This window comes from Lineus longissimus, chromosome 2, assembly GCF_910592395.1.
Source record: "Lineus longissimus chromosome 2, tnLinLong1.2, whole genome shotgun sequence".
Taxonomy (NCBI): domain Eukaryota; kingdom Metazoa; phylum Nemertea; class Pilidiophora; order Heteronemertea; family Lineidae; genus Lineus; species Lineus longissimus.
In genome coordinates this window covers 20,287,407-20,310,656 of record NC_088309.1, presented here as the reverse complement: position 1 = coordinate 20,310,656, position 23,250 = coordinate 20,287,407, and the positions used below count along the sequence as shown (strand labels likewise).

Genomic DNA, 23,250 nt, shown 5'->3' with positions numbered 1-23,250 from the left:
AGATCTCTTGCCTGGCACCTACATCTTGTCTGCAGTGAGTAGAATGCAGTGTGTCAACTAGCTCTATAAAAAATACTGAGCGATTGTGATACAAGTAGGAGGAAAACAGAAACCCATGCTGTCAAAAGGAATCGCCCTCCATCGCATGAGCGTGCGAGGTTGTTGAAGAATCAAACCCGGGATCTCTGTCTCCGAGTTGACAGGCACCTAGCTAAGTTATATCATGCTGGTGCTACCACTGTACCACTCCGACAGCCCAGTTAATTTACTCCCCTGGTGTTCAAATTAATAGAAAACATCTTTTTTGTTGATCATTGACCCATAAACATTGTTTTTAACGCCCTCTTAATATTTTATGGGACACTAAAATTGCAGCAGAAAACTGGCTGTTGAATTTCTCTTTTACCTGACCTTTCGTGACCTATAACAACATGGCCGACCACGTGGTCGTAGATCGGAAAGTGGTTCTGTCATTTAATCCTGAGTTTTTGGCTCAATTTACCTCTCTTGCTGAGGTTAGAGATGTGGAAAGGAATAAAGCTTGTCAGCAGTTGCTAACTCATCTAAAAGGAAAGCAAGAACTTATCGGAAAGGTGCGTTAGCAGTGAATAAAAAAAAGCTAATTTCAATCCTCGTACTCGGTACTGTAGTGTATATTGTAGTGTGTATAGAATAGTGTATGTTCGCCACACTACATGCATTGCATGCAAGCACTGAAAACAACGGTGAAAGGATCAGGCCAGGCCATATATGCTGATATTGGCTGTGCCAACCCGTCACACCCCATCATCAGCACTTTCAGAAATCCTACGCTGGGCTTTTGGGCCTTGATATACTATATGGAATAATGGATAGGGTATACGGTAGCTTTGGCCTTTGCTCTTCCTGTTGGCTAGGCCCTATGACATGTTACTGTTATTGTCAGTCTGAGACTGAGTGAGTCGGTGGTTGAAATTTGCCACTCCCACCAATGAAATGAGGAGTAGTAGGGTCTGATTCTCCTTGCATGTTTCTGCCCCGATAATTAAGCTCTGCAGCAGGCTCAGACTCTAGGACTAGGAGTAGGACTGAGACAGAGAGTTGAGGTGATTGGAGATGTCAGTAGAAAAAGGACAAATTACAAACTGAACAAGACGATATCAAAGTGTGTCTCCAGCAATTAGTAAAATAGGACATCCCTTGCCTGATTGATAACATACAACGCTCTTCATATTAGTCATTATCATCAATCATTGTCTAGTCTGCAGTCGTGTTAGTGACTGCTGACATGAAAAGAACCCAGTGTCTCGTGTATCTTGTTGATTATTCAAAATCTTTCCACAATATTACATTTTGTTCCCTTGTACAGACAGTCACTGTCATTCTTGGGGTCAACAACATGAACAGTGTCCCAGTCTATCGATACATTTCCTTGGAAATGGAAACACTGAGGTAAAAATGTTGATACCAGTCTTTACTTAGCAACTTATATCCCTTTGAATTTGCTTCTTCATGCATACAAAACTTCTTGATACATTGCAATTGACCATATTGCTTTTATTTTCCTTAGGGTAAACATGGAGCAAAAGGGTTGTGTACAGAGTTGGAATACTCAATCGATAGGCTCGTCCGTGGTGCAGGATCAGGTCGAGAAATGGCCAGGGTTGGCTACACTGTTGCCCTTACAAATGTAAGTATTCTTGATGTGAAACTGTTTGAGAGTTAGCTTTATTACTGCTCATGCCATTCTTGGTGGCAGAAAGATGTCCAGGCTTATTGTGTGTGCCTTGTCAAAGGTGAGAAGCATAGGAGCTAGAAAGAATGTTCAGTGGCCTGATGGCATCTGTACTGTGATAAACATTTTCTGGTAGTGAGGTGCCCAACAGTCTTCTCCAGGCCAGACCTGGTGTTCGTCTTCAGGTGTCCAGTGTGATAAAATGTACATTGCTTGTCATGGCAGAATTTCACTTCCTGCCTAGACACAAGGGCTTCTAGAAGTTAACCTAGTATCAAGGCTATGTGAGACATTTAGTCCATATCAAGCTCTGTACCTTAGATTGAATGTTTACCTGGAGATAAGCATTTGTTTATCAACAAGGGTATGGTCAAAAGTTGTATGCGCTTAGAATGAGTATCTGCTCCAATTTTAACTTATCTTTTTTTCAGATCTTGAGGACTTTCAACGATGTTACTGAGGACCTGGTCCTGGCGTCATTCAAGGAAAACTTGAAGTTTCCCAAACAAGAAGCAAAATATGTTCGTATTCATCATTTACTAGTCGTCATTTAGTATACGTAGGTGAGAGCGATGACCTCTTTAGATTGGCTGCCCCTCCTTTATTGCTAGTTTTGCTTTACTTGAAAAAATACAAATTAGCAATAGAGATGTAGCCAGGTGAATGACCATTTTGTAAATGTATTTTACGTAAGGGTTTAATTGAGTCATTTCTGGCCCTGGAGTTGCTAACTTCTTGTATAGTTTCTGTCCACATGTTGGTTAAGGAAGCAGAATATTGGGTGTACAGCAGAATGCCAGTCAGGATGCATCATTTCATCAATGATTTGAATGTCCATTGTCGTCACATTTATGATAGAGTGAAGGAGTTTTTTCAGGTTATTTGTTTGTCAACTGAATTCAGGGAATTGGATATTGTATTCTCTCTTTCCTAGGATCAGTCCCAGGTGTTGTTGGGGAAGGTTATGGTATTCACGTCCCTGGTCGTCTCCGAGAGATTACACAAATCCAGTGTAGAAAACATTGAGTTTGTTGTAAGTGGCCTGCTGAAGATAATCAATGAGAAGAGTATCTTGAAACAATTATGCATCAACTGCCTCATTGAGCTTTGTAAACGGGTACGTATAGCATATTTGTCAATGGCAAGTGTTTGTAAGATTAAGTGGACTAGAGCAGAAATGGGAGTTGTTTCTTTTTCTGTACCCACTACAGTCCGTCAGTTTGCCAATAGATCTGTGTGCTCACCTGAGCCAATTTTCTTGTGGTGCATCATTTGAGAAAGAAGATACTTTGTACACCTGCTCAAAATGGGAGTTAATAAAACTATTCGGTGATTTGTTGTTTCATGGAAAAGGAAATGAAACAGATAACAATTTTTTGTGCTGTTCAGCCTTATGTTTCTGAAAAGGGTTCCAGCGTGTTATTGTCATAGGGGATAACAATTACATTTTGTGTAAAGACCATACTTGACGATAACGACTGAAGCACGCATTCGTGTGATGATTCTTAACTTCTGACTCTCATTCAGTTGATTTTCCATTCCAGACGTCAGCAAAAGTGTTCAGTCATACAGTGCTTCCTCTATTGAGTACCGACTTGAAGAAAGGTTGGATGAACTGTGATCCCAATGACCTACACCTCGTGTGGAGTTTGGCAAAATCTCAACCGGTACGTGTTTAGTTTTTGATGAGGGATTTTTACAAAGCTGTTGTCCAATGTTGCAAGCCCTAGAGTCTTTGTTCTAATCAGATCTAATAAAAAAACACTTTGTTGTCCCAGAAGTTGTCTGGTCAAAATTGCTTCAAAAGGATTTGTATACATAAGTATCTTTGATGGATGCCAACGCTCCAATTTTTTCATCCTCTTGAAAAAGGTATCACAAAGTCATTTTTGTTTTACTCCTCCAGCAAACATTCGGTGCGAAATTTCTTGTGGAATATTGGAATGAGAAGGAAATATTGTGCGATGCAAATTTGCCCAAGATAGCTGATGTCACTATGGTAAGTTAGAAATAATCATGAAGCACAATGACACAGACCAATTGACAACTTATAAGTTTCGTAGTTGGTTCATGCAGAAAGTAAAGCACGTTAGTCCTTTTGGCGATGTTCTGGGAAACACAGCGTGGTAAGACTAAGAGTGATGTATGCCTATAATGTGTTTAATTAGGGGTTTATCTTCATTTGCCCAGGCCTGAAACTGGTCCAAGCCTTTGCCACCGTTTCGCTCGTTACGAAGTCAAGAGATGTCTAGATGTTGGGGAAAGCAGGCCACTGACAACTGGCTTGTGTTAGTGCACTATCCCCTGCGTTTGAAAAAAGCCTGGGTACCCCGGACTTTTTAGTACATGTCCATGCTCTGCACTCAGTTCTTTTAACTTCCTTCAAACTTTTTGTCATTCTTTTTACAGCAGTCGGCCAGCTCTCAGCCCTGTGTACATCCTATGTGTATTGACATACTGCAAGAGGCTATGAAGAATGAAGAACTATTCAAGAAATATTGGAGCTGTATTATTGATGGTTAGTTCACCCTTGGAGAAGATTTTCTGGAAGAGATTTGCGACAAATGTCCGTTTCTTTTCCTTCTTTATCTGTTTCCCTCTTGTGAACATTCTCCTTCTTCCCACTCTTGTCCTAATGACTCTGTCATTTGCCTGAGACGTGAGGTAGGATTAGTCCACAGCTGTCCCTGTTTTGTCATTGGAATGTCAGACCATTTTGTTTGCTCTGACATTGCGACCATTTTCAAGGAATCGGAGCATTTCAGACAGCTCATATCAGTAACAATCTTCACTCCTGAAAATTCTGTCTTTTCAGGTGCATTGTTGACCGCTCAAAATTCCAAAAAGGTTCTGGCTTACAAATTGGCTGAAGAAACACTCAAGCGAGCGCAGAGTGCTGGTACTGTGCGAACAGTTTTGTCAAAAGGCATTCTCGATAATCTGTGCGCCCATTGTCCAGTCAAGAATAATCCTTTGCATGGTTATGCTATGCAGTTGGTAAGTAGCGTTAGTGCATGTTTCACTATGTCATGTATTCTTTGAATTACATTTTAGGAAGATGTTCTGCATAGCCCTGCTTATGTTGAGCATATGTCATACGTGACAATGGCCAGGAAATGACTGATTGAAACGTTGTATCCCAAATAACTATAGGAAAAGAGCAAAAAAAACTCAATCATATTATCATGTACAAAAAAGATTCATTTTAAATTGTTTGTATTCCTTCTAAAATTCCATACAGATTGAACTGATCTGTTTTATGTTTATTGCAAAATTTTACGTTTGACCAATGATATTCACTTGATGGCCAATCTGAAGATCCCAGAGGAATATCTTTGACATGGTCTGACATTCTGTAGTAAGAGAGAAGTAAGTCTTGCAAGTACGGTATGAAACATAACAAGAGTTATTTTGATCATTTGAAATTCTTACCTTCATTTCCAGAGCGAATCCATTGTCAGAACGGCCAAAAGGCTAGATGACCATTCTGTTCAACTCGTGGTCATCAAATTACTCCTGAGTTCTCCATTATCATATCGCTTTGACCACCTCACAAAGACGAAAACGATTCACAGTCTCATCTCCTTAGTAAGTACTCTACGGTACTTTAAAGTTTTGTGTGTCTCACACTACTCAACCATGCTGCTACTCTTAGAATCCAACCAACCGTTCCAGGGTCAAATTGGCTATGACGGGAGCAATCTACTGCACAATCTTATACCTACTCAGGCCTTTTGGTTGCCTATCTCAATATCATTACTTTCCTGTTCCTAATCTGTTAAATTATTACCCCAAGATGTATTTTGATGCATAGTTCTTCTTGATAGAGAATTAAGGTAGTGGCTTACCTTGGGGCACAGGTGTGCTGATGTAAGCACGCAGGGCTTTTTAACAATTTTATTTTGTGTTGTTTCCTTTTAGCTCAAGGGTGATGCTGTCAAATCTCTGGCTGAGATATGCATGCAGATGTTCCAAGGAGAGCGTGTATTTGGGTAAGGTGTTTAAAGAGAATCCTGTAACATCCTAATTTCATGCTTGTAACAATCAGTCAGGTTCATACTTGCAGGCAATGCCAAGCTCTATACTTGTAGGCAATTCCTTCCAAGCTCTATACTTGTAGGCAAATCCAATGCAAAGCTCTATACTTGTAGGCAATGCAAAGCTCTATTCTTGTAGGCAATTCCAAGCCTTATGTTTGTAGGCAATGCCTAGCTCTATACATATAGGTAATTCCTTCCAAGCTCTATACTTGTAGGCAATGCAAAGCTCTATACTTGTAGGCAATTCCAAGCTCTATGTTTGTAGGCAATGCCAAGCTCTATACATGTAGGTAATTCTTTCCAAGCTCTATACTTGTAGGCAAATCCAATGCGAAGCTCTATACGTGTAGGCAATGCAAAGCTCTATTCTTGTAGGCAATTCCAAGCTCTATGTTTGTAGGCAATGCCTAGCTCTATACATGTAGGTAATTCCTTCATAGCTCTATACTTGTAGGCAATGCAAAGCTCTATACTTGTAGGCAATTCCAAGCTCTATGTTTGTAGGCAATGCCAAGCTCTGTACGTGTAGGTAATTCTTTCCAAGCTCTATACTTGTAGGCAAATCCAATGCAAAGCTCTATACTTGTAGGCAATGCAAAGCTCTATGAAATACAACGAGCTCACACAAAATTAGTGACCTGCACTTCTCCCTCTAAAGTAATGTCAGAAATCTGCAGAATAACTCTCCTTCGACTTATTCATCCTTCTGTTATCTGTTCAATCTCTTATTATTTTTGTTTTGTCGCAGGTCAAAGAATATTGACATTGGCAGTCAGCAGCAGTGGGCAGCATCCACTTTGACAAGTCTGATCACCAGCACTGGGTTAGACAGGGAAACAGTGTTGTCTATCCTTCAGTTTCTTTTCCTCAATGCATATTTTGGTGTGAAAGGCAGCTCAAAAAACATTCCTCATGTAAGTTTCATCTCTCTGTGTGCTTGAATTTCACCGACTTCTCATACTCATTGAATTTTATGTGCGGCATTGTTGCCAATACATGCATGAGAAGATTTGTAATATTGGTTACTAACCCGCAGCTGAAACCACAGTACACACTACAAGTCTGACTACTCAACACAAAAGAGGGACAGGAGATCCTGCCACGGCTATAGATGTTGACAAAAACTTTGGTGGAGTCTTGATTTAAAACCAAAAACAGACTACATTGTTTTGATAACGGCAAGAAATTAATGCCCTGGCAAAACCCAAGGTGCATGTCTGTCTGATGTCAATGCAACCTGAACGTATGTACAAACCTCGAAGAGCTATATTGATGGTTGTCTTTTCTGTTACTCTATATGACCATGCTAATTTAGGAGAAATGTATCAGTAATTTATTGGATCATTCCTTTCCAGTGTTCGGCAATGGCCAGCAAAGAAAATGCAAACCACAAGTCAGCTGAAATCGCTTTCTCTAAATCACTGGATCACCTAATGATGTACCAACCCAAGACCACTTTAGGTCAAGATGGCGAGAGTGAAGGTCAACCACAAAAGCATGCTTACATGGACACACTATTTGACGTTATTCAGTATGCAAAGGTTAGTATTCATCAATAGTGCTTTATAGGGTCCTCCCCTATTAAAATTTTCTAACAGAGGGTCTGTTCACTGTTATATGCCAGGCACTAGGCAAGGAGACAGTTGGTACCCTTATTTCACCAACCAACTCGTAGCCATTATACTGGTCATCCAATGGGATAGTAGTCAAATGTTCCAACAAATACTGCTTGAGGTAATACTATTATACTACTTGCTATAAGAGAGGTTTAGTCTTGAATTCTAAAATACCTTGGTACCGTAAAGTCAACTTTTAAATGGAAAATGCATAAGCCTCGTTCTGAGAGCGGAGTGTTTTGGACACGCAACCAAGATGCTCTACCAAAGTTCCCTCGGGTTGCACTAAAATGTTGAAACCATGCACACGTCACGTCAATGGAATTTCAGCTCACTTCAGAAGTTTGAGGCTCTCAAAACACTGCTTCAAACACAAATCGGCCAAGGAAGCATCAACCACCCTAAGTTTTTTAATGAGCACTACACATATTTGCCGAGAAAAACGCTCCAAATAGCCCATTTGCGCGGATTTTAGCATCACTTGAGCGAGCCGATGCGGACTTCCTATGCGCGCTGTACAAAATGTACATGTCTCATTTTCTGTAACGTTGCCGTAACATAATGTAAACAACGGCGCTACCGGCGCTCCGGCCGGGCCGGCGATGGATGGAATTTGCCAAATTCGCACATATTCAAGTTATTTTCGTGGCCTATCTTTTTAAGTTTGAGGTATTTTAGAATAGAAATTGAACCCTCGGCTTCGGACCTTGGTTGAGTTACCAAGACACTCTCGGGTGGAGCTAAAATTTCGTCCAAACCCTCGCCTGTCGGCTCGGGTTTGGACTGTATTTTAGCTCGAGTGTCTTGGTAACTCAACCAAGGTCCTCCGCCTCGGGTTCAATTCCTTAAGTAATTCGGTCTCAAAGGAGAGTCAACATTGACCTATCTTTTATTTTGTGTCCTTAGGTCCTGCTACAACATCCTGATGTAGCTACCCCAAAAAGACAATGGTCAACAGAGGTAAGATTTTAATGTCCGTTTTTTTCTTGAATGAAATATTCTATTTTCGTGGGGAGTATGGAGGACTTAAGGAGTAGGTTATTTTTAGATCAATCTATTCTTTTATGGTGACAAAAGCAATATATAATATAAGCAATATATAAAAGAAATATATGATATCATCCTGCATACATATACATAAAAGTTAATCCAGCCCTCATGTGCTTACTGTTTACCACTTCGAAAACTTGCATCATAAAATTGATTATTTGAATGTCCAAATGAAGCACAAAACATGAGAAAAGTACATTATGACGCGGAAAGAATAATCTATAATTGTTGTTGAAACAAAAAATCTGTACTTGTAGGCTTTATCAGTACTAGTTATTGTTGACAACCATTTGATCTTTGTCGGATTTCAGGAGAAAGAAGAGTGGACTAAATCACTACAACTTATTGAGAGTATACCTAAGGTGAGCAAATACTTCTTTACATTTGAGGAAATGATACCGAACTGGAACTTATTGGTTGGCTCACCAAACACTGCTGGAGTTAAAATGTTTTTTTCTTCTATAACACAACAAATTGAACAACAAAATGTATTTTTGGGTGCTCTCAAATTTCGCACCAACCAAAGCGGATATGGTTGCTGCATAACCATAACCGCTGAGTTCAGGAACAAGGTTTCTTAGGCGCATAGTTTTAGAATTTTCAATTAGACAATTCTAGAGCGTATGCTAGTACAGAATATTGTATCCAGAAAGATTTTACCAAATGATATGTGGGAACAGAAAAGCAGAATAGATATAAAGAGTAAACTAAAAATATACATTAAGCTTCTTGATCACAACAGAAATAATAAGGGAGACTCCCCTGGTGCTGTGCTTAATTGGCGATTGTCCTGTGGGGGCTCTCGGGTCAAATTTAGAAAAGTTTCATGGCTTGTACTCTCAAAGAAATGTTATGTTAACTGTTCGGAATCATGTGGGATCGCAAAGTTATGATGGTAATGATGAAAAGAATGAACTGCAAGCAATGAGTTATTGGTGAATAGAATGGCATTATGGCACAATAGGTATGGCCAAGAAATCTATCCTTGGTATGGCACTTTCCTTGTTTGAACCTAAAAAAGGATCAAGTTCAGTTCACAAAAACTGTTACTAACTTTGGTTCTGCACAGCTTATACCTATTTACCCTTAGCTTTCTTGTTTACCTAGTCGTTTTTGGTTTTCTTGTTCCCTTTCATTTTGTTTCTAATCAGTGAACAAGTGAACTTAACCACAGCTATGAAAATCATAACTAGCAGGACAAGGAATGCGACAATGTCATAACCTAGCACTTGGTACCAGGACATATCCATTGCGTCACTTTTAAGGTATTCTGTACCATGTTTTAGCACATGTTCGACCCAATAGACAGCGGTTTCTGTCGGTGTCATGGCACCGTCGTGAAAGATTTTGCTAGCTTTTATCACATTGTTCTTATATTCAGGGTTCATTATGACTTCTTTGATTTTGTCTGCAATTTCATCAACTGTTCCAGTGAGCAGGTGAACTGTTAGTCCAAAACCTTTGTCTTTCATGCGCCATGCATTTGGTGGCTGGTCACGATGAATCGGGATTCCTAACATTGGCACACCGTTACCAACCGCTTCAAACTGACCGTTGTTACCACAATGTGTGATTAAAAGTTTACAGTTTTTATGGCCTATTAAATCATTCTGTGGAATCCAGTCGGTTCTAAAAACGTTTCCAGGCATTTCGGTCAATTCTCCTTTGGTTGCCCATATGAATGTATAGTTAGGTAATTTCTTGAATGCCGCTACCATTTTGTCACCTAAGTCTTTCGGCAAAAACAGAAGGTCTGCTCCTAATGAAACTACAATGAAACCACCAGTTGCTCCGTCGGCTAGCTCAGCATATTTCCCAGTTAGTGGTTGAGACTTTTTATAATTCATGCCACCAATGTACTTTATGTTGCCATATGTAGCCCTCGGGAAGTCTAAGACGGGGTGTTGTTCAATCAGCCATAATTGACTCTCTGCTGCAAGCTGTGAAAGGGATTTTGTCAGCGGCCGGTCAGTCCAGTCAGTTTTATATCTTTCATACTGTGCGTACTGTTGATATCGGATTAGAATACGTATTATAATTTCCATTACAACACGTTGAGTTCACATAAGAAAAGTCTGTTTACCAACATCATTGTGCAGATAATTTTCTGGCGACGATAACTGGGAATTGGTTGTGAAAGGATTGTTGAAATATTGAGATAAAAAGCTGATGTCAATGGGATAGATTGCCGTCTGTGAAATATATGGTAGTCCAAGGTTATGAACAAAGAAGTAGTTGCATCTGGTAATAGGTAGGCCATCGACTATGACCAGGTCGAACTTGAGTGCCTTGACAGTGTTGTATAGTTTCTTGTCCTTCATCAAATAATCACATACCGATCTCGGCCATTCAAACACTGTATAGAGGATAGTCTCTATTGCTTGTGACTCGCGATAGTGTTTTAGCATCAGTTTGCTCGTTTCAGGCTTGTTTGAGAAATATGTTTTCTCATTTGGATCGCCCCATAGTAGCTGCTCCATTTTCCCAATGACAGCTGGCCCCTGTTTTTGGCAGTACAGCACTGCTACAGTTACCTGGTGCCCTCTCTTGGCAAGGGCACGACCTGTGGTTGCCATTGCTCGGATGTGACTGCTCTCCTGGTTGGGCAGGATCAGGATCTTGCTGGCCGCTGCCAGGGGAATAAGCAGCCATAAAATGAAAAGTCTCATCCTGGTACCTGGAAAGAGAAGATGGTTGATGACTAATGAGATTTTAGGTACTGCACCTGTGGCCCGCATTGAAAAGCTAGTGTTACAACTGAGCTACAGGTGATACAGAGTTTAGATGTGCCTATAGCTTCGTTTTTAAAATGGTACGCTGTCTCCCAACATGTGCTACTTAATCCGGGAGCTGAACGACTGTTATTTAACAGGCAGGCTACAAGTGATTGTAATGTGTAGTGGGATAGAGTACACCTATCTGACCTAAGAAACCCAGTGCTTAAGTTTTTCCAGTTGTGGGTGTAAGAGATAGAGGGGTTAGAATTTTTGTTAATGACTTCATCATTGGACCACGAATGGAGCTGTGTACAGGAGCACGCCACACGCATCAATGTACACGTAAATATTGAACAGTTGGATATAGACTATAAATATATTACCAACAGATAGAAAGATGAAGCCTCTGAGTGAGATAAGCAAGTTGGGTTTCTATGGTCTGGTTGGCGTACTCTATCCCACAACACATTAGAATCATTTGTAGCCTGCATGTTAAATAAAAAATTGCTCAGCCCCAGACTAACTAGGGTATGTCCTATAATGTGTCTGTTATTAAGTGTATAAAATAATGACAAATTAATTGCACACAAGTGTACTACAAAAGAATTAAGAGATACTTGATGAATATCTCATTGCCCCATTTAATTAACTTTGAAATCGTTTTCTTACCTTAGGTATTATATAAAATCCTTATTTCCACAAGACAAGAGAGACACTCTCCCGCTTAACTTCAAGGCAGTTGTGTCACTCTGACTCGGCACCTCCTGTGATTTTCAACAGTAGGCCTACGATATAGTAGACTAGTAGACGAGTCATGTTACCTGCTGCCTAAGTTATTAATATGATATCAACATTTGCATGGCCACGTTGGTCCCAGGCACTTGCTCTAGTTAAACTAAATAGGCCTAGACTCTTTTTTTAAAGATAGGAACAGCTCAAGTTTTCTAGTCTGCTCACAGCTGTTCATCTAGGCCAACAAAGGCTTCATACAAGAGCTAATGCAGTACACTGTAACCTGTGCTGATTTAGTTCTATATGATGATTTTTCCTTGACATGTTGAGCTATCGAGGGTTTCTTTTCTGCGAGTTGCGAGTTGCGAGTTGGATTTGCGAGTTGTGAGTTACATTTGCGAGTTGCGAGTTACATTTGCGAGTTGCGAGTTGGATTTGCGAGTTGCGAGTTACATTTGCGAGTTGAAAATGCCAGATGCCTTCTTTCAATTCCAGTGTCATTAAATGGGTCTAAAAATGTCAAACTAGCCCAAATCGCAAAAGAAAACACCCTGGGGTAATTCTTTTCTGCGAGTTGCCAGCTGAAATTGGCAAAGCATGGCCAAATGCCCTTGTATTTAGTCATGTATGGCCACACTGATAGGCAGCCTCATATCAGAGATGCCCCCTCTCATTTCCAGTGTCATTTATCGGGTCTAGAAATGGCTAACTAGTCCAACTCGCAGAAAAGAAAACACCCTGGGGTCATTCTTTTCTGCGAGTTGCCAGCTGAAATTGGCAAAGCATGGCCAAATGCCCTTGTATTTAGTCATGTATGGCCACACTGGTAGGATGCCTCATATCAGAGATGCCCTCTCTCATTTCCAGTGTCATTTATCGGGTCTAGAAATGGCTAACTAGCCCAACTCGCAGAAAAGAATTACCCTGTGGATTTTCTTTTCTGCGAGTTCGGCTAGTTAGCCATTTCTAGACCCAATAGATGACACTTGAAATGAGAGAGGGCATCTCTGATATGAGGCATCCTATCAGTGTGGCCAAACATGGCCAAATTCAAGAGAATTTACCATAAATTGCCAATTTCAACTGGCAACTCGCAGAAAAGAATTACCCTGGGGGTTTTCTTTTCTGCGAGTTGGGCTAGTTAGCCATTTCTAGACCCAATAAATGACACTTGAAATGAGGGAGGGCATCTCTGATATGAGGCATCCTACCAGTGTGGCCAAACATGACCAAATTCAGGAGAATTTACCATGATTTGCTAATTTCAGCAGACAACTCGCAGAAAAGAATTACCCCTGTGGATTTTCTTTTCTGCGAGTTGGGCTATTTCAACATGTTTTGCCCATTGAATGGTACTGGGAATGAAAGAGGGCATCTCTTATATGAGGCATCCTACCAGTGTGGCCAAACATGGCCAAATTCAAGAGAATTTACCATAAATTGCCAATTTCAACTGGCAACTCGCAGAAAAGAATTACCCTGGGGGTTTTCTTTTCTGCGAGTTGGGCTAGTTAGCCATTTCTAGACCCAATAAATGACACTTGAAATGAGGGAGGGCATCTCTGATATGAGGCATCCTACCAGTGTGGCCAAACATGACCAAATTCAAGAGAATTTACCATGATTTGGCAATTTCAGCCAGGCAACTCGCAGAAAAGAATAACCATGGGGGTTTTCTTTTCTGCAAGTTGGGCTAGTTCAACATTTTTTGGCCATTGATTACCAGTCGTTCATTACCAGTGTCATTGATTGGTTCTAGGAATGTCTAACTTAGTTGCCTGCTGAAATTAGCAAATTGTGGTAAATCCAACTCGCAACTCGCAGATGTAACTCGCAACTCGCAACTCGCATGAAAGTCGCACTCGTTGAGCTGTTGGCATGATTGTGCCATAGTTACCTGGACATGAGTGTTAGACTTTGCAAAGCACTTGGAGGGCAGCTGATGAATATACTAATGTTTAAAATGATGTTGATGACATGGTTTGCTCTAATTAGGGACAACACTGGTGCAACGACAGTTTCTGTGACATGAGCTTGAATGCAAAATGTAAAGGTTGTTTTTAGAAATTAAGGTTTATCAAAGTTATGCAAGGATCTTGCTGTTTTTGTCCTCGATGATAGACTTTCATCACCAAGAGCTGTAACAACTACGTTTTGTTGAATTAAGCAACAGCTGGAAAATGGCTTGAGTATACCAGTCTTGTCCCAATTTTATGAATACCACCACTTTTACCCATAGAATTGAACAAATTTTAAAATGAGGTAATGAAGCAATTTTAATACATTACCGTATCAGTAAATTTACAAAGCCAAAATTAACTGTTCTGCTGGACTTCAACAAAATAAGAGGTGTCTTCCAGGGTCCCTCTCCTCACGTCCTGAAATATATACAAATAGGGATGGGACTACTTAATGTGATGCCTGTTTCCAAAAGTCAGACAAACGCTGTATGGCACTATGACTTTGCCCTAGATACGTATCTGAAGATACGAAATTGGGGCCGTGGTAAGTGTTGGTACTAATCGACACAGAATAATCGAAGCAATTTGCAAGTCCAACTCACTTCGACAATTTTTAGAAAATAAAAAAAAACTGTTCAGTTCCGGAATGAGGGTATGCGTAGCTGAGCTTGAGCTTCGCACAATTGAAAATATTCTACCTTCTGGGGCTTCCAATCTCTTGATGTTAAGGTTTCCTCCAGAAATGTTGCCATGGCAACCCCTGATGGATCTCTCAATCTTACCATAAATACAGTTCTCCACATGTCAACTATTATAATACTGTTGTCCTTTCGCATATGCCGAAAGCAAATTCATATCACGTCGTTTCGTTTGTTTTTTTCCAGGACCACCGTTCTCTGGAGGATGTTGCCTTCCAGTTACTTACAATGAATACAGTACTAGAATTGTTCAAGGAGACAGAGGATGTACTAGAAGTTCTTGCTGTAAGTGAAGAGAATCATTTCTAAAGGGAACACAGCCAAAGTTCATGTGGCCAAAAGAGACAAACATAATCAGACTTCTCATACTTTAAACCTGGCCTATCCTTTCAGTGAAACTCATTTATGAGCTGCGTAATTTGCACTCCAGCCTGGGTCTTTCTGACCGGTTACCCATACATCTGGCAAGAGTAGTGCAGGTTAGAAAAAGAGACCTGTCTCGAGTCTCATACAGACTGGGGGTTCGTACCAGGGTCCACTTGTCAAGAGTGAGCAATACGCCTTGTCAGGCTTGGTTTGAATGTGTAACATGGTTGTTGTGAACCTTTGCGCTTCTTGCTAAACAGAGTCAGCTAGTTATTTCGCCTACAGGTATATTGACAGTTCTTTATCATCGAGATTTCTTTGACTTTTCAGGATATGAGAATTTGTTACAAGAAAGCAACCAAGAAGAGACGGAAGTCAGTTGGTTTGAAGTCAGGTACGCCAGTTGTTTGAGTGTTCGCAATTGCTGATACTGATGAACTCTGCGGATTGAATTTTCTGCGTTGCTGTAGAGGAAAAGTGCCTCTGTGTAATTCACTTTTGAGAAATCTTTTACAAAGTGGCGTAAATTATAAGTTACCTATTACAATCCATTATATCACTGATCTGTGAAGTCATATACCAACATTGAAGGTCAAATGGGTACAAATGTACCAAGGCTAATAAGAATGCATGCTTAGTGATATTTTACCTACAAAATATGGAAATAGAGTTCATAGAATTGTTAATCGTATTCCTTCAGATGAACCTGAGTGGTTGGACGTGATGGTGGAGCTGTTCCTGAGTCTCCTCTCCCGGCCATCTCATCTCAGTCGTACTGTCGTATCGTCAACATACAGAATGCTGTGCCCTCACATGACGCGTGGAGCATTCTCCATCTTGACAGGTGTAAGTAGTGGCACTTTATATATGTTTGAAGATAAGTGTGGTGATTCCGTCACACTGTAGTGTTCACAACTTACAGGTGTCTACGCCCTCATAAACACATTCTCCCTCTCGACTGACATAAGTACTGGGACTTTATGTCTGCAGATTGGTGTTTTGATTCCCAAGCCTCCTGTCCTCGCCCACTGTCACAGCCACCACATACAGGCTTCTATTCCCTCATATATGGCACATGGAACATTCTCACACTGCTGACTTCATTCAGTGAGTTTAGCAAGAAGAGTAATGACACTTTCGGGTTGGTTTGGCTGAATGATCCTCTTCGTTGTGTTCAGGATGCTGTTATAGCTTTCATCTTTTATTTCAACTAGTGTGTTTATTTCTCCTATTTTGACTTCAGGTGTTCAAGGATGATAAGGAAGGTGAAGAAGGCCTTATTGGCTTCGAAGACGACGAGGACATTGGCGAATCAGATGTGGAGGATTCGGAATCAGAGAAAGAAAGCGAGGACGATGATGATGAAGAAGAAGATGAAGAAGATGATGACGATGATAGTGGAAATGAAGAAGATGATAGCGTGGACCCTGCGTTAAGAAGAGCAGTGCAGGCTGCACTCGGAAAGGCCGCCAATAACAGTGAGGATGAGGTAAATTTTAAAAAGCGGAAGAAGTTCCCGGAAATAAAAAAACATGGACTAAAACCATTGACTACAAAGCCTGATGAGGTATGTAAAAGCTCTGTCATTGTTGAGGTAATTTTTGACTTGAGAAGGCTGAGAAAATGCGATGCGAGGTCTGTATGATATAGATGAGCTTTACCCAACTTGGTGTGTTTCCTTCCAGGAATCTGATTCCGATATGAGTGATTCTGCCATGATGCGCATCGATGATGCATTGGCCGAGGCATTCAAAAGCCAGTCCAAACGTAAACTAGCCAAAGACAAGGAAGAGAAAAAGAATCAACTGCGACATTTCAGGATGAGGTGAGCCCAAGCAGTTGTTTGAAGGAAAATCACTGAAAGTGTTGTTGCACCTCAAAGTGCGGATAAGAAAATAATGTTTTGGCCTATAAAACGAAGCTTATTGGTAGTTATGCGATGCCTCTTCTGGGCCATCTCTAGTTCAGTAAAAGGCAAGAAGGAACAACCTCTTTGGAATGAGAATCCATGGACTGTTAATATGTGCTGTCATGCAAAGATATGTAAAAGTCATTTATTTGGAACTTATTTTAAATGCACAACACAAATATTATGTTAATTGCGAAAATAATTTGAGAAAGTATAGTTCTGTTCACTGCGATAAAGAGGGTTATAATTGTGATCATTATTACAATTTTCAGGTGTCTTGACCTGGTCGTGCTGCAGTTAAAACATGGCCACAATAGTACTTCAATGGGAATGCTCTTGGTAAGTATAATGTCTCTTTAGTCCTTTAGCAGGTGTGGCCTGTACTCATGTGTAACAAAATAACCAAGTGTAACAAAATGGCTGGCCTTACTCAGGAACTTGAGTGCGCACATTCAAAGAAGCAGTAGTCATACTTGCGCATTTTGGTTTTTAAAGCTTGTGGTATTTCGTAACCTGGCCACTTCTTAATCTTAGAGGCAGCACAGTTAAGCTGTGGGTTTGCATAGAACAGTAACAAAATGATATTTCCAACAAGGCAATTTTGAGTTTACTGTTGAATGATTGTGTGATTTCCTTCAATTTGCTGCGATTGTCATTTCCGCACGGCAGTGGTGCTCATTGATCTCTGTATCCACCTTTTCAGGACTTGATCCAGTGTGTACTTGAACTTCTTGAGTTAACAGTCAATGACAAGAAGGAACAGCCTCTTTACCATAAGATAAGGGAAGTGTTGAATGTTACGCTCAAGCAAAAAAAGGTACAAAATAACTGTTTATTACCTGCTCTGCTCAAGACTTCATTCTTCCAAACTTTTCATGAACTTTGCATACTTCTCAGAGCCAATAAAGTCGCTATTTTTATTGTTAATTTTTCCAATTGGCTGTCAAGTGTCTCAACCAATTTTCTATGTACATGTAGTTACAAGAAGATTTTCGGTTTTGAATGCACTGATTGCCATAAACTCTTCCAGTCACGAGTAAAGAGGGGGAATTTGGGTGCAAGGTCGATAAATTTTGTACCCTTATGGCAAACAGTTGATCAGGGGCATACCCAGTGCTTGAATTTTTCACCAACCCATCTAGTATGTTTTAGTCTTAAGTTATTTCATGTTCCAGGTAGTCATTGATGTGGAGGCTGAGGACTTTGTAGATGCCCTCAAGTCATACATAGCTTACTCAAAGAAAGGTGAGTCAGTCAACGTTTGTTTTTAAATAATTGAGTGTTGTGATTTATAATAGGAGTTCTGAATCAGGATATTTAACTTCCGCAGCGAGGTCTGGTCACATTCTGTGATCATGTTGGCAAGACTAATCTGACAAAACACTTGGGTTGTTTTTCTTTCTTGATATAATATATCGCCACTGTTTAACGAATCAGCACTATGTCAGGTCTGAATTTGAACTGATTTTGACGGAATATTAACTCCCTGGAGTAAGTTTCTTGGATTTGAACTGTTCTTGATCTAATGAGGAAACAGACACACTTGTTTTAATCAGAAGACAGTGGTTTGCTGAATGAAGTATGTCTGCCTAAATTCAACTCTTTGTTCTCCTTCTCAGTTTCAGTTTCTGTTTTGCCCGTGATAGAGTATATAGGAAAAGTGGGTGCATTGATAGTAAGTAGTTACCAGGTGTTATTTTGTGTGACTTAGAAATTCATTCTTCATAGCATATTCCATATTTTTCATTAAGTTCCAAGTTCCAGGGATCAAATGACGTGCTGTCAATTGCCAATAAGTGTCTATTAAGGGCTTCTGCTTGCACCAGAAACAAATAGCTCGTATGCTGGCACACTGTAGCCGCTATACACAATTTCTTATGCTGTAAAATTACAACCCATAAGCCCTGGTCTTTTGTGGCCAAACTGTTGATCATGCTTCCATAAGAGACTTCCTCCCTCTACACAATTGATGTACATGTAAATAAACCGTGATTCTGTGTTATTTCAGGTCAAAGTTGCCACAGGACATTTGGTTGATGGAGGACCAAGTCCTATTAAGACTCGTGCCAAACGTGCCAAGGAAGTGGATGAAAAGGTGGTAAGTAGTGTATATTGTGTTCTCTTACAAAGTATAGTCAGCTGCAGATGTTCAGTATATTGGTCTTGACTCAGTTTGCTTGAAAAATCAAGGTGTAATCAATGCTCTCTTAAATGTTTATCAGCCTGGTGTCCATTTCCACCACTGTTTCAACATCCCTGACATTTATCCAACATCGTCATTTCAGACAAAAGCGGAGTTACCCGAGATGTTGCTTGAAATTTATGAAGAGGCCCTGAATGAATTTTTCTACCAGCGAGACTCTCGCCTGAGTCATCTACTGTTCTCATGCGTATTTGAGAGGTACCAGGTAAGTTAAAAAGATTCTCATTTCATTTTTATGTGTCTTAAACAATGTGTCAAACTTTTTCAGTATGAAGTATCATGATAGGCCTATCCCCTTTTCATGCAAAGTATTTGTCATCTTGGATTCTTTCTGTTGATGTAACTTATTCTTTCCTTTGCCTGAAGTTGTTATCGGCTTCTGTTGCCAACCATCCTTACATCAGGGATGGAAGCTTTTCCCTTTTTGCGTAATCCGATGACAAAACTGACACCTATGTTTTTAACTCCAAAGTAAGGGGAAGAGAAAGTCGATGCTTCCTGGCCATTTTATTTACGACTCACTGACACGACTCTGTTAAAACTCACTCACAACTAACCATTGCCACCCTTCAGTGAAAGCATGTTGTAGTTGTACATCACATTCTTCTTTCAGTCCTTTGCCTGGCCGTTGCACAAGTTACTGATCAAGGTGATGACTGATGATACATTAAGGGTATTCTGCAAGGTATGTTGATAAGATCTACTACATGAGTTGATCTATCCCAGAGTCAGTTGTGTGCCTCACAATGTACCAGCTGATTCTTTATTCTATTGTGTTGACTGCCTGTTGGTTTCCTCAGTTGGAAGTAAATCATTTGTGTTTACCTACCTGTTTTGTTTTTTCCAGCAAAAGGCTGTTTTGATGATGTCATCGCTGATGAGCAGAAGTCTGGTAAGAAATAACTCTTTCCAATGATTTTTTGTACAGAAACTGAAAGTTCGTCAAGGTTTGAAGATTGTGTGTGACGTGGAATGTCCTTTGGTCATACAGTTAGTAATGCTATTGCTATTGCTATTGCTAATGCTATTAAAATACTTCGTTTGTAATCTTCCATGCCATTAGCGCCACTTAGTAGTGCAGAGGAACCGTGATTTCATTGGCCTTAAACACAGGGGCGTAAGTTTCTGCCAAAGAAAAAACAATAATGTGTAACTGTAACTTGTCCCATTCTCCAGTAGTTAGGGATCATGCATACTTATATTCATGATAACAGGGATGACATGAGAGAGACTCTGTGGTCTAGTCCTCTCCCAAGATATTTAGATGTGCATAACGAAAAGTTATATTGTAATTTCAGGTCAAGGATGTAGACGAAGACTGGGATGTGTTTGGTCCAATGATCTGTTCGGTGGTTCTCAAGGTAAGGACACGTTCATCTCGAAATGCCATTGAATTTAGTAAGAAGAAGAGGGGTGCATACATTCAGTTTTCAAGCAATTTGTGGTGTGCTTCTACGATTTGGGATCCAAGAGCTAGCAATAAGAATTTGTAAGGCACCTGTTTCAGGGCGCTTGAAAAAGAAAATATGCCTTACCCAAAGTACTTTTACCTCATTTTCTAGAAGTATTTCTGATTTGTTTATGTACTATTCCAAACAGTATAAAAATCACAGATATTTACTTCTCTTTATGCAGGTTCTCAGTCCACTTTCTGAGACAGGAGCGATGAAACCAAAGCTATTTGAACATACTTTGAATATTTTGTTGAAGTTCAAAAATATTGCTCAGGCTAACGGAATCAGTCTGGTAAGTTGATATTTCCTGCAGCTCCATTCATGAACTAAGTTTCATGTGGCCTCAGAAGATTAGAATTAACTATGGCTTACTACAGTTATAGTGCTGTAAAGCTAGAGTGGTTCGATTTATAGTATCAAGTCAGATGGCCCCTATTCTATATCTTTTCACTTCTGAGTTTCTGTTTGATGAAAAAAAGAGAGTCTTGATTGATTTAGCCCAGCCTGATAGTAGTCCTTGTGAGAGGCACAAATAGAGCCTTGCTTTGATAGTATACTGGCACATGTACTCGGTGTTCGATAGTGATTGTGTCTCAAAATTGTATTTCTTGTTGCCCCTTGCAGGTTATTCCTGAAGAGTTCAACCCCATCATTGAAGAAGCTATTAGGATTAGCAGCAAGGATTTGAAGGCTGTGTGTCGAAAGTTCCAGATCCTCATGAAAAATAAGTAAGTATTAACTGTGACTGAGGAGCTGACTTGATGTTGAAATGCACTTTTTTTCGCTGGTCATTTTTGTGAGTGTTTAATCTTGATCTCAACAATATTGTCGATGCAGGTCTCCTGCAACTGTGTTGGTAGAATTTCAGGAATCTTATGTGAGTGCTATTATTTTCAGTGCCAAGAAAAGGAAAATTGATGATGAGAAGGAAAACAGAAGTGCTTCACCAAAGAAGAAAGCAAAGATGGTTGTTAAGGCAGAGAATGGCTCAAGCGCTCATGTCAATGGTACAAGCAAGGCAGAAACTCCCAAATCAAAGGAAAAGAAGCGGAGAAAAGGTGACGTTGCGCTTGCTGATGTGGAGGTTGGGTCAGGTGCTCAGAAGGAAATCGTGGCCCAAACACCAAACTCCAAGAAGAAAAAGAGGAAAAGTATTGCAACGAGTACTGAAATGGACACTGGTGAGAAAGATGGGTCAAATAGTCCTCAGGCAGAGTCGATTGGTAAGAAGAAGAAGAAAAAGAGGAAAAGTAATGCATTGATAACTGATATGGACACTGGTGGGAACGAGTTGTCAAATAGTCCTGTCGATACTCCTCACGCTGAGTCAACTGGTAAAAAGAAGAAGAAAAAGAGGAAAAGTAATGCCTCTTCCATTGAAATGGACACTAGCACGCATGGCGTAGAGTCAATCAGTTCTTGTAATGATCGTCAAGTTTCAGATGATTTAACAGAAAGTACGGAAGATGTATCTATTGTTGAGTATGATGTATCTCACTGCGACCTTCTTTCATTGCAAACCGTGACAAAAACACCAAAATCTGCCAAGAAACGCAAACAAAAAGTTGATGAGGTAGCTACCAAATTGTCTTTTGATTCACCACAGTCCAGATCACCAGCACTTCAAAGTACTCCCAAGTCTGTTGTTGCCAGTACTACTCCAAGGTCCTCCCAAAAGAAAAAGCACAGAAGGAAGTCAATGAGACTTGAGAAGAAGGCAACATCTTGATTCTTTGACTAATTGAAGGGGTCCCTGCAAGAACCCGGTAACCAACAATTTGGTCATTTCACCAAAACTTTAATTTTTTCCACTTACAAGGTCGCATCAGGTAAAAAAATTAGTTCCAATGACATCATTCACTGGCAGTCTAGTGCATAGGGATTGCACTTACCTGGATCTTGCTCTTAGCTGAACTGCTGTTTATGACCTTTTGCTTTTGTGAGCATTTTCAATCCATCATGACTGGTACCACGTACTGCAATGCTTTTAATTTCAGTAGATAGAGGGCAGTTCGACAAACAAAAAGAATACCAATAACTCCATTTGACGGAAAATGTTGGTTACTGTAATAGAGCAGTGACCCCTTCAATTGTACCCATTGTTTTACTATAACTCTAGTAAAGTTTTTTATATTGGATTGAGGAGTTAGTTCCGTGCTTGTTGGGGGTTTGAATGAGTCAAGAATACTTGTTTCATTGAGGGAACATTTTGGTGCCATTGATATTATCGTTATAGAAATGACCAAAGGTACGACTTCAGAAATGAATGTGAAGTACTCTATTGTTTTATCTGACTAAGAGTTATCCTTTTATCCTCTGCTTCTCAGATTTTAACATCAACAAACATTAACCTCAACTGATTATATTAAAAATGTTGCTGTACAACAATGAATAGAACACAGAAAACGTCAATAAAGAGTCTCAGTATATTTGCTTAGTTAATTTTTATTCATTCCAATAGATTATAAATGTACATGTAATTGTTGATACTGATCTACTAAAACTACACGTATTTTAAAGAATGATTGAATTTAGTTCCTTTTATAGAAATCACAAATTTTGATAGAAGCATTCTCATATTTTCTGGTAAAACCAATGGTTTCTATACACTTCGTGTTTTTAGCTCGGCTGATAAAGTTGTTTATGTGAGGAGAAGATGGCTTGTGGCTGTGCTGAACCTGTTTTGACAACTAAAGCAAGTCATTATCTCTGTCAAAGTCCCTTAGTTTGATACTGATTACCTTCCAAAGGCATGAAAACCAATCAAATACAGGACCCTAGTATGAAATT

At 40.0% G+C, this 23,250-nt stretch overlaps 2 protein-coding genes across 3 annotated transcripts; one reads left to right on the top strand and one right to left on the bottom strand.

Moving 5' to 3' along the window:
- Positions 1–430: 430 nt before the first annotated feature.
- Positions 431–23,041, top strand: LOC135482782 (myb-binding protein 1A-like protein). Its single transcript, XM_064763143.1, has 31 exons — positions 431–593; positions 1,550–1,669; positions 2,146–2,235; positions 2,649–2,831; positions 3,259–3,381; positions 3,621–3,713; positions 4,124–4,232; positions 4,530–4,711; positions 5,159–5,302; positions 5,636–5,706; positions 6,503–6,668; positions 7,110–7,295; positions 8,277–8,330; positions 8,732–8,782; positions 14,715–14,813; positions 15,225–15,288; positions 15,595–15,740; positions 16,138–16,383; positions 16,580–16,719; positions 17,076–17,142; positions 17,507–17,620; positions 17,979–18,048; positions 18,423–18,478; positions 18,812–18,901; positions 19,089–19,211; positions 19,620–19,691; positions 19,854–19,898; positions 20,305–20,367; positions 20,642–20,752; positions 21,085–21,188; positions 21,358–23,041. The coding sequence occupies exons 1-31, from the start codon at positions 432–434 to the stop codon at positions 22,187–22,189; spliced, it is 4,176 nt and encodes a 1,391-aa protein (XP_064619213.1). The 5' UTR covers position 431; the 3' UTR covers positions 22,190–23,041.
- LOC135482783 (UDP-glucuronosyltransferase 2B14-like) lies at positions 8,340–14,351 on the bottom strand. Of its 2 annotated transcripts, none has more exons than XM_064763145.1 (2): positions 14,158–14,351; positions 8,340–11,097 (listed from the first exon to the last, which is right to left on the bottom strand). In XM_064763145.1, the coding sequence occupies exon 2, from the start codon at positions 10,463–10,465 to the stop codon at positions 9,524–9,526; it is 942 nt and encodes a 313-aa protein (XP_064619215.1). In that variant the 5' UTR covers positions 10,466–11,097; positions 14,158–14,351; the 3' UTR covers positions 8,340–9,523. The 2 variants fall into 2 exon arrangements, with proteins under 2 accessions (XP_064619215.1, XP_064619214.1); XM_064763144.1 differs by lacking the exon at positions 14,158–14,351 and adding an exon at positions 11,807–11,962.
- Positions 23,042–23,250: the final 209 nt, after the last annotated feature.

Coding starts and splice junctions, on each gene's coding strand:
- LOC135482782 (XM_064763143.1), top strand. CDS start 432: ATGGCCGACCACGTGGTCGTAGATCGGAAAGTGGTTCTGTCATTTAAT. Junction 2,832..3,258: donor TCATTGAGCTTTGTAAACGG/GTACGTATAGCA, acceptor TTTCCATTCCAG/ACGTCAGCAAAAGTGTTCAG. Junction 4,233..4,529: donor TTGGAGCTGTATTATTGATG/GTTAGTTCACCC, acceptor CTGTCTTTTCAG/GTGCATTGTTGACCGCTCAA.
- LOC135482783 (XM_064763145.1), bottom strand. CDS start 10,465: ATGGAAATTATAATACGTATTCTAATCCGATATCAACAGTACGCACAG.